The 11,639-nt window shown below is 30.4% G+C and overlaps 1 protein-coding gene across 38 annotated transcripts in view; it reads right to left on the bottom strand.

Annotated features, from left to right (window-relative positions):
- Positions 1 to 1,147: 1,147 nt before the first annotated feature.
- LOC145241300 (neuron navigator 2-like) overlaps positions 1,148 to 11,639 on the bottom strand; it is a 1,908,016-nt gene continuing 1,897,524 nt past the window's right edge. For 36 of the 38 annotated variants that reach the window (XM_080104060.1, XM_080104067.1, XM_080104051.1 and 33 more), the window contains one exon: positions 1,148 to 1,526. Coding sequence is in view for 30 of the 38 variants with exons in the window: in XM_080104051.1 (XP_079960177.1) it covers positions 1,374 to 1,526 (153 nt within the window). In the remaining 8 variants the exon portion in view is untranslated. The remainder of the gene's footprint in view (positions 1,527 to 11,639) is intronic. The other 2 variants (XM_080104083.1, XM_080104064.1) reach the window with 2 other exon arrangements.

Genomic DNA, 11,639 nt, shown 5'->3' with positions numbered 1-11,639 from the left:
CGTTTATATAATTTTCACTTAAAAAATTCAAAGTTTTATCACTTGTGTCCTTTCGGCATTAAAACCAGAGTTATACGCACCCCACCCCCCTCTTCCCAGCAGTCAACGTTGATTTGATTAAGTACATAAAACAGAAAAAAAAAAAAACTTCTATGTGCTGTCAAATATATTTTTTAACGTTTTGTTATCATCATGCCTTTTTTTTTTCATTTTCCTTCTTTTTGCTATTGGGCCACATATCACTTGAAAAGGATAATTTAATTTTAATAATTTTTACAGCACATTTTTAAAATTTCGATTTTTTTTTTTTTCCAAAACAAAAACAAAAAAAAAGTCGATTTTTTTTTCCATGAATAATTTTGAGCTTGATACCCTGCTGCGAATGTTCTGCTGTCATTTTGAACACGTTCATGTATATGATTCAAAGAATTTTAGTTTGAAAAGATCATGGCAAGGAAGAGAGGCAGTTAATACTGGAAGATTTTGAGATTTCAAAAACTAAATTTAGTCAAGATTTAACTCGATTGCACATTGTTCTGGCAACGAATCATTTCAATTTCTCTCTCCATTCACCTGCTGATTGTTTATTTCTGCCAATGATTGACTTTAACAGTGTAGTCTTGTCGGCAAAACGAATTAAGCACAGCAAGATTGGCAAAGAGATGTCTATATATATATATATATATATATATATATATATATTCAAACGTTGTTGAAAGATATTTCACAACAATTGCTTTTTATTTTCATTTTCAATCAATTTTTTTAAGGATCTAAAAATGAGACAAAGAGAAAATATCTAAAATTCCAAGGAAAATTGGTAGATCCCTAAAAATATTGATGAAAAACCTAACTATTATGAAATGACCGTTTCTTTCAACAAGACTTGTTTTAAATGAATGTTATAAGCACACACACAAATATATATATATATATATATATATATATATATATATAATGTAGCCAAAAATATTCAATGATTTTTTTTCATATGAAATAGTTACATACTTTTTACTACACCGTTAATAGATTATTTTGTATGTATATATAAATAAATAAGTTGGCAGTTTTGTATTGATCAAATATATATATATATATTAAAAAAAAATTCATTGTCATTATGTCTTAAGTTTAATCTTTGAATGCATTTTTTTTTTTTTTTTTAAATGAACAGCAGAAAAATGCAGAGGATAGAAATGAGGGCAAAATGATCAGCAGCTGATTGTTCAATGGTTGAAAAAAAAAAATCAAGCATTACTGGAAATATGGGATCCATGTTGGTGGGAAAGGGGATTTTTTTTTTTTTTTTACGTGAGCGTGTCTATGCAGTGACATGCACACGTCGATGAATAATGAAATGTCTCTGCCTACAATCATAACATCGGCTCGATGTTAGAACTGGGAAACTCTTGGATATTGCTGCAATGACTGTCCGGGTTAGTGGTGTCACTGTCGTTGTTTTGGGAACTAGAGAACTTCGACAACATTGGAGTCGTTGTTTCCTGCACTTTCATCAGCATGTTCAACTGTTAAGTAGAAAGAAGAAAAAGAAAAAAAAAAAAATTAATATTTAAAATTATTTTCTTTTGAATTGTAAGGTTCCAAAGCTAAAATTTAAGCACCGTGGAAAGTTTACAACTTTTGGTAGCAAAATTTGGTATAAAAGTCAGGTCGCTCATATAACATAATCTGATGTACATTTTGGCTGCCGTTGGGTGCAAGAAATATTAAGATCAGTTAGAAAAGATGTACATTAAAAAAAGAACAAGAAGGTACTGTCACTTTAAATTGCCAGATTTTTTAACAAATGGTTTGCAAGTTTTAGGAATATTGAAAATCATCAATGGAACACCGAGTCTAAAGACCCCCAACTCTACCCTCCAAGAAACGGAAATCCATAGGAAAACTCGACCACAAGTAGTGGTGGTGGTGTGTGTGAGACGTATAAACCAAGAACAGTTTTGTAAGCGATTTGGAATTTTTGAGATGAGGATGATGTGTATCATTTGGATTACTGTTCTTATCTTGGATATTATTCTCACAACGTTTTAGTCGATGTAACCTTTTGCCTTCTTTAGGTGCATCTTGCGAAACTTTAAAATCTTTGTCCAACTTGGAAACCTAAGAGAAATTTCGAAGTGAACCTTTTATTCAATCTACCAAAAGTAGTTTGTTCTTGTTCCATCGACCATGACGGGGTACAAGTCTTTTGAAATTCTTAATCAGATTCATGTACTGAGGATTAGACTCTCAAAATTCATACTAGAATTGTCCACATGGACCAATGACGCAACAGATTAAGTGCTAAGTAATAATCAATCCTAAGTAAAAGTCTTCTGGAAGTTAGAAGATTCAATCCTCAGTACATGTGATGTAACGTTACACATGCGTTAGCATGTAGGGACCAAACACGTTGTAGACTCCATCGCAAAGGAGACAAAGATAGGAAAGAAATTCAACTTGCTGTTTTAGGCTTAAACAACATTTCTACCTCATTAATGTAATGTGCGCATGTTCTTCTTTTTATAATGTTTTTCTTTTTTCTTGCTGTGATGTCACTTTGCACACAGCTGCCATATTCATGTCCGCACTCTATTACAGTGAGATTATCATGAGATGCAACATCAGGCGATGTCTTATGTCTGCTCTCCATGTTGTCAGAGTTGAAAATAGTCAAGTCATTTTGTACGCACTCAAGCCAGGTCTTCCGCACATCCTTGTGCCTGAAGTATCTTTAGTGCATTATTAAGTTGATGCAGTACTGAGAATGTAATCAAGAATTACTTAAAACTTCTACCCAGTTATGACTGATGGAACAAGAATAATCTACCCCCATGAAAATAAAAAGTTCAGTTCAAAATTATGTACAAAGTATAACAAGAAGACACATTTGAAGAAATACGTTCAAGAAAAGGACAAAAGTTTGAATAATTCAAATAAAGTGTTGATCAAATGTTACATTTATTTAAACAAATATGTTTAATTTTTTAAAGTGAGACATAAGTACCCTTAACTTTTTAAGATGATAAATTATTTCCTTCAACTTTACAAATACTTTTTTTTTATGAAATTAGAAAATATTATTCAATTTAGTTTGAAGCAAATGATGACTCATAAAATGATTACTTGATACAAATTAGATATTGGGGGGGGGGGATATTTTTGATGAATGGTGTACCCAAACATAAACGTTCCACAATCTTGAAATTAAATATTTTTGTTTGTATTTATTGTCGTAATTTCTAGAGACGGAAGCTTTCATGCTGAATATCGAAAACATTTTTTTTAATTCACATTGAGCAAGAAATTTAAATAAAACTTGTACATGTGCTAAAAAATGAAATTAAATAACATAACAAGACCAAAAAATATGCAAAAAATAATTAAAAAGGTGAATATAAAAGAAATGTACACGTAGATATAAAATGCTTGCAATTCATAATAGAATAAGTGTTTCTGATTCGTTTACAAATCATAAAACTGCTAAGATATTATATTTGTTGTCTGCGTGAGCATTTTTGGTAGTTCTTATGTATACAGATTCCATGCAAATTTCCCTCTATCTAAACTATAAAAATTACTTAGTTCTTGTTCAGAATTCCTCCTATATTAAAAAACAAAAACAAAGAAAAATACCTGTGACAAAACTAAAATATCACATTCCAAAAGTCACATAAATTGATCAAGTAGTTTTTATTTTTATAAAAAAAATTTTTTTTAAGCGATTATGCATAAATCTCACAAGTTTGACTTATACTAAGTTATCTTTTTAAAAAAAAAAAGAAGATTGTTTTCAAAATGGCAAACAAGACAGCCATTTTTCTGTTACTCATAAATTTGGTTTCCTTATTTAAAAATAAACTAATTGATCAATTCACATGATTTTTGGAACACAATATAGTTTCGTTTTGTCACAGATATGCACAGTATAGAGATTTTTCATTATTTTTTAACAAAATATCGGGGGAATTCTAGACAAGTAAAATCTTCAATCTGTAGAATTCTTAACTAGTTGTAAAATTCAGAGATCACATCTAATAAACAAATACATCACTGAGCTTGTATGTCACATGCGCTAATCTAAGATCAATTTAAGATAACTTAATCTAAAATTAGTTTAATATTTACCAAAGAAGAAAAATTGAATGTTAAAAAAATCAAATAGAATGATATATTTGATTTTAAAAAAAAAAAAAATCTATCTATTTATTTGGATTTTAAAATGGTTGCAAAGAATGCAGGTTGACTTGGTTCAATGCTGGTATAAGACATTTTTGGAGGTTTGAACATTTGATAATTTCATCTGAAAAGAGCCTTCTATCACGAAATATATTTTCCATTTTTTGTTATTTTATTTTTAGTGCATTCTATTTAATTTCATTCAATCCATTAAACTTTAAACTGTTCAGCTTTTGTAGCGATTTAAAAACAAATCTTCTGCACTTTTTTATTTTTGCAATTGAATTGAATGAAAAATCGAAAAGTAGTTAGTCTAACAACAATATTTTTTTTTAATTTACTAACAGATATATTATAGAATAACGACCTTTTCTTTAGTAATTAAATCTGTATTTGAAAGATTAATTATTTATCTTTAAAATTATAAAATCTTCTAATTATCTTTTAATGTTTGAGTTCAAATCAATGATTTCATTGAACAATGAAACTTATTTGTAAATAATTATTGTTAGACTAAGATTCATAAATTTAATGCACAAATACATGTTTGTTGGAAACAACATGTACGAACAGTTTAACATTTGTTCATGAAAATGTTAAACTGTTAACACTCCATCAAAATATTTTTTCTTCACATCAACTGCAATTATTATTTATAAACATGGATATTATTATACTTATACATTCTTTTTTTTTTTTCAAGAATTTTTTTTATAAAAAAATGTTTAGCGATAAACCAGAAGCAAAAGTGAACCAAAGGCTCATTTTTCATTGACTGCTATATCAAGATCAAAGCTAAATGGTGCTAGGATTACTCTACTTAGCCTTAATTTTCATGCTAAGTGTAAAGCCAGAAGGCATCAAGTTTCATTTTTTTTTAAGTCTTTGGTATTATGTAAAATGGCCGGTGATTTATAAATAATCTTATTTAAATCCTTGCAGTGTATAAGTCTTTTTAACTTTATATTGTTTTTGGAATGATTTTTGAGAAGAAAAATGTTCAGTGCGCTACATATAATGAATTTAATTATGAAACAAACTTTTTAAGTGATCCACCAGCACAAGTAGAGCTTAAGATAATATTTACAGATTATGCAGTAATTTTCAATTTAGATGTATTCATACGTTGCTCTAGTTCTATAAAAATATTCACTGTATGGACCGAATGAAATGAATGAGGATTAGATGAAAGTACATTATTAGATGCAACTCTATGCATTGCTAGAAGAGTCTTTGTTCATCAGTTGGTTGGTCTATGATGTTTAAGTTTGAAATTATGTTTTCATTGGTCTGTCATAGTGAAGTTTGAAATAACATTTTCATTAATCTGTCATACAGAAATTTGAAATAATATTTTAATTGAGTCTGTCATACTGAAATTTGAAATTGCATTTTCAATCATAAAATTATCTCTCGGTTAGAATATATAAAATAGTGGGAGAATGTTTGGCATCCAGAAAGATGATCTATCCCCAGCTTAAACAAATTGAGGGGGAAAAAAAAGAAAGAAATTGAATGGATGCCTATTAAGAATATCTGGTTTTATTCTGATATATTTTATAACTTCAAAAGTAAATCAAAATTTTCTTATAACCCTAAATATAAGCATGAATTTGAGTATCATTTCTATGTGAATCTATTTTTAAGAGAAAAAAAAAGTTATTCATAGTTTTATTTAATAAGTCTTGTTTATAAGTTACATATGGAAACAGAGACAAATAAATTAAAAATAAATGATTTTTTTTCCAAACTATTTTACCCTTAGATTGATCACCATTAAATTTTATAATTTTTAAAATGTTACATAATAAACCATATAATATCCATAATTGATCATTTGATTGTCATCAAACAACCCAACAGTAAAACATTAAAAAAAAAAACAATGAAATTATATATACTAATCTACATTTATAAAAGTATAATACATTTTGTTTTTTAGTCAAAAAAAAAAAAACACTTTTTTTTTATGATGGTCTTTTGATGATCCTTTGGCCATATTACAAAATGTTTCCTCTTTTTCTTCCTTCTATACATTTAAAAAGATTAAGGGAAGGCGTTAGGCATTATAAAGATTAAAAAAGAATAACAACTTCAGTTATGTGACAAAACGTTTCTATTAAAGCAATAAAGGAATAAGCAGATAACAATTCAATGCGAAAAATAGTACACAGTCATTTGAGGTGCATTCAACAACGATCAAAGCTTACAGTTAATGTAATTACTGTAAATAAACTGACTGAAGTAAATACACTGAACTCCAATCTATGGTTCACCTTGCCAAACTTTCACAAAAAAACATTCTACTAGCTACAACTACTAAAAACGATTTCTCCCACTCTGTGCCTAAATCTAAATGCAGATTTCATGAACAAAGCTTCTTTCCCAGAACTGCACATGTGTGGAACACTGTTCTGCTTCCCAGTCGAATACAACATAGTGGCCTTCAAATCCAATGTAAACAAGTTCCTGTTGAGCCGTCCCTATAAATAATATATTCGCAATAATGATTATTTAGAAAGCGTTTTTTTTTTATTTGAAAAGAAATTTTTTTATAAATCTGTCTGACATGAAAAAAATTCTTTATGACCTGGATATATACAATTGTTAAAATATTAATTGGTTACTTTAGTGTCGTTATTTGCCTCCCTTGGATATTGGAAGTTAAAAGATTAGGATGCATGTGCATTGAGATACCGAAAGTAAATAAAGAGCACCAATGGAAAACTAAGACACTTTGACTCTGGTACTGATTGAAACTATGCATCTATCTCTTTTTGTCTTTATTTTACAGTTATTTTCTTGCTAAAATTGCTGTAAACTCATTGGCCGGGTTTTTAATCAATTGTATCTGAAATGTTAGAATGCCTGAACTTTAATTTCAAAAGGTCCAATGGGGTCATTCTCCCAGGCAGAATCTCGAACATTGCATCAAAGAAGGAAAGATAGGTTAATTGCCTGTTGCCAAAGGTGCATTCACTAATGTAAGGAAACTTCTCACTTGTAAAGGAAGGCTGATATAACAAAGCTTAGAAACAATTGTAAAATATTTTATAATTTGTAAGCTAAAGATTTGATGGAAATTTTTATTTACTTCTTAAAGAAAAATAATTGACACATCTACGTTCAATAATTGACTAACATTAAACGGTGTTAAAATTATAGACTTCAACGTTAACATATATTCTTTTTATTTACCAGTATTGAATCGCATTTCTGTTAGAAATTGATAGATATTTGTGTGTGAGAATAGAAATCCTAAAATTCTTCTTAGCCCTTCTTGAGATAAGGGCATGTTTCTTTACAGGAATAAAAAATTACACAATTAAGTCTATTTACATTTGAAAGGGGGGGGGGCTGATTTCAAATCAAAATACGAATCAAGTGAAATGAAATGTCCATATTGAAAGTTTGCAATCTAAAATCCTGAAACATCCTGAAAAATTGCTTGAAAAAATAAAAAATAAATTTCCACCACTAATTTCTATGTTTTCATGGAGGTTAATATCTAAATTCATATAAATAATTTAATACACTTTTAATTTTATAGAAAAGTCAATGCTTGTGTGATTGATATGTTCACAAAACATTCACATGAGTTTCAATAAGGGTTAAATTTTCTACAGAATGTAGATACAATTGAAATTTTCTTTCCGTTCCATCTTGGGTCACTAGGGATAATTATTGATTAGGTTCATATACTAATGTACTAGAACTCAAAAGAAACGAAATTTTTATTTTTTGGGTGCTTCTACACCATAAGAGCGAAAATCGAAATACTGAATTTCAAGTAAAAAAAAAAAAAAAAAAGTGCCTACATAATTGTCATGTCACAAACAGTAACATATCCAAAAATTATGAAAACCGATAATATAGGAATATAATTATTAATAAAAAAAAGAAATCACAATTTCGTTAGATTTAGTTAAAAAAAAAAAAAAGTTGACAGGGAAGGTAATTATGGTCTGAATTTCTGAGAACTGAGTTACTTCCCCTTTTGCTTACGTCACATGACAAATACAATTCAAAATGTTGGACACATTTGTTCCTCAAATAATCTCCATTGAAAACTGTTTTTCATTAATAATTGTTTTCTTTTATCGCTTTTCGTAATTTTTGGATATGTTACTCTTTGTGACATGGCAATTATGTAGGTATTATTTGTTTTACTTCAAATTGAATATTTTAGTGTTCGAATTTTGCTCATACAATGTAGAAGACCATGTCTTCTTTTATACAATAAAAATACAATACAACAAAAATTATCTCGGTGAAGAATGTATTAAAAAAAAAAAAGATTTAAACATTTAAATAATTATTTTTATTGCTGTTTTAAAAATTAAATAGAAAAAAAACAAAACAAAGTGTTTCGATTCTTAGAACCCATTTGTCATTTTACAGCTTTCTGTAAGAAATGCAATGGCAACAAGACGTTTTTAAAGAAAATTCCACTGCACTAACAAGTGACCTTTATATTGCAAATGTTATTTTTAATTTTTTTTTTTTTTAAAGGAAAAACTTGTATGATTATTGAAATTATGTTCGATCGGCAATATTAAGCCTGGTCAGTACCAGATGGCTGACACATGGGCAATACTGGGTGAATACCACTAATCTATAAAATAAATCTCACCTGTCTGTTTAAATGTATGTATGTCTGCCTAAAACTTTTGACAGAGGCGACAGATTTTCACAAGATCGGTATTGTTTTGAAGCTTGACTCTTCGGACAACAAATGTCAAAAAAATTGGCTAAAAACATTCCTTCATTCTAATCTGGGCACTTTTCTACAGGGAGGGGTCGCTTTTTTCGCCGATATTTTTGAAAGTCATCATCTTCTTTTTGATTGACTAGCCTTAATTTAAACATGCGTCACTTCTGGTTTGGCGATGGGCACAACGGCAAAGACGTCACGTTTTTTTGTTGTTTTTTTTGTTGTTTTTTTTTTACAGTCTTTTCCTCCTTTGCGGTACGGGTTCGAGCCTGCCTGCCTGCCAACTACCACTTTTTTTTTTTTCTTGCTCAACACACACTTCCAAACACCCGGGCAACGCCGGGCACGTAGGCTAGTAATTAATAAAAATGAAACTTTACGATTATTGAAATGTTTTACCATTTCACAATAATGGGGAATTTATGGTTTTATTAAGTAGATATCAACATTTATGGTTATTTAATAGTTTTTAAAGACGTTAGACATTGAAAATAACACTGCTAAGCAACTTACATCAATACAATCTTAGGAGAATGAAGAGAATATATTAGGGAAGAAAGCAAAAGTTGTCATCACAAAGTGGCAAGAACTATACCTCCATATCTGGTGCCAGAAGACACTGCCAATGTCTGTGAGTGCTGTTGTATCAGGAGAGAGGAAAATTATAGGGCGAAGGCTGGATCACAGGTAAAGCAGGTAGATTGATGGCAGGTGTTTGGGAGGGGTGGTCCGTCAAATGATGAGAGGTCAATGGACAGTAAAGAAATGATGAATTTTATGAACAAACGAAATGACTTTGGTAAGAGGAGGCATTTCAATTTATTTTCTCTTTCATAGATGGATTCTTAAGTACTGGAAACTAATTAATAGAGATGATTGATGTCTCTGTTCAGTCTCGAAAGACAATGGATATCCTCTGTAAAGGTAGCTGTGTGTGTAATTGTGAGGCAAGGGTTGCACAATCCCCAACCACATCTTTCCTGAATCAAAACTGCTGGATTTCAGTGGCAAGAAGAAGTTCAGGATGACTGGAAACAATGCCGAGATAAACGGAGAGCAGATAAAGCACCTGGAATTCCCAAATGGTCACCCATTTTAGTACTGATCAGGTTCAATATTGCTTAACTCTGGTGATCTAACAGGAACCGGTGTGTCAACGTGATTATGCTGTATATGTAAAAGTGACCAACACAAAAGATACATAGACTACATCAGTTTTATTCAAAGAAAATACATCTCATAAAAATGTACAACACAATCATGTTGACACCCCAGTTGTTGTTAAAAGTTAAGCAACGTTGAGCCTGGACATTACCCGATGGGTGACCATTTGCAAATACCAGACACTGAATATCATATTCCCTGATCAGGATATATGCATGACGCTGGTGGCCACATGTGAATTTGATATTCCCTAGAAACTTTTTCCTTTGGAGAAAACCGATTTAATCTGTCCACGGTTAATACCACACCATGTACCATAAAGGCGATAAACTTTAGTAGATTGCAATTGTGCATTGCCAAAGGGGGTTTGAGAATATTCTTGTTTGTAATTCTGAGGAGAGAAGAGAATGTGCTCATATCAGCCTCTACTGCAAGATACATCTCGCACCTGCTGTGACTGTGAACAATTTAATTTTTTAAAACACTTTGTTAATCTTTCTTTAAAATGTCAGCTTTAAATGATTGAAAAAAAAAAAAGAAGCTTTTAAATAGAATTTAGAATATTGTTGATGAGATGACATATTTTTTAAGAGGATTCGACAATGAGAAATATATATATTTTTTAAATTACTGATGATATAAGCTTGTGTTTTTCAGTGAGAATTTTATGTTTCAAACGTGGACCAGCATTCTTTTCTTTCACTTCCTTCTCTCCTCATTGTTTAATATCTTATTCTCTTCTTCATCACACTTTTTTTTTTATACCAAAGTGTGAACAAAAAAGATACATTGATATTAATATAGTGATAACTAATATAAAAATGGATATGGTTGAGTTTGTAAAATGACTAGGATGCCATAAACTGGGATCAAAAGATGACTATTCGTATTATTTGTATTCATCGGACTACTGTTATTAAATTGAGTATGATTTTCACAACGTTTCTGTTGATATAAGTTCCGATCTTCTTCAGGTGTATCTTGTCGAACTTGTGAATTTAGACGGAATTTCGAGCGGAGCCCTTTATTTACTTCAGGGAGTAGCGCGCTCTTGTTCTGTCAGCCATGACTGGATAGATGTACTAAGTAATTCGCAACTGTATTAATAAAAAAAATACATTTGCGAATTACTTAGTACCTCTATCCAGTCATGGCTGACAGAACAAGAGCACGCTACTCCCTGAAGTAAATAAAGGGCTCCGCTCGAAATTCCGCCCAAATTCTCAAGTTCAACAGAAACATTCCTGAGTTTGACAAGTTACACCTGAAGATGGTTGGAGGTTAAATCGACCAAAACATTGTGAAAATCACGCTCAAGATGAGAACAGTAGTCTGATGAATCCAAATGATACGAACAACTAATCATCCCACAAATTCAGAAACGTCAAAAGATGACAAAACATGAATGATAAAAATCAGTTAAACTTGATTTGAGCATCGAAAGGTAAAAGCAATAAAGTTGGATAAGTGATAGGGAACATTTCTGTGTGTTTTTTTTTTTTTTTTTTTTTTTTTAAGAGAAAAGAGATGTAGACTGAAGCATAATAAATGATGACGATTGCAACTTAGTGACGATGAAGAC

The sequence above is a fragment of the Euprymna scolopes genome, chromosome 20, assembly GCF_053919585.1.
Source record: "Euprymna scolopes isolate OS-2025 chromosome 20, ASM5391958v1, whole genome shotgun sequence".
NCBI classification, from domain to species: Eukaryota; Metazoa; Mollusca; class Cephalopoda; order Sepiida; family Sepiolidae; genus Euprymna; species Euprymna scolopes.
The sequence above is the reverse complement of the archived record's forward strand: the minus strand, read 5'-3'. Positions and strand labels throughout refer to the sequence as shown.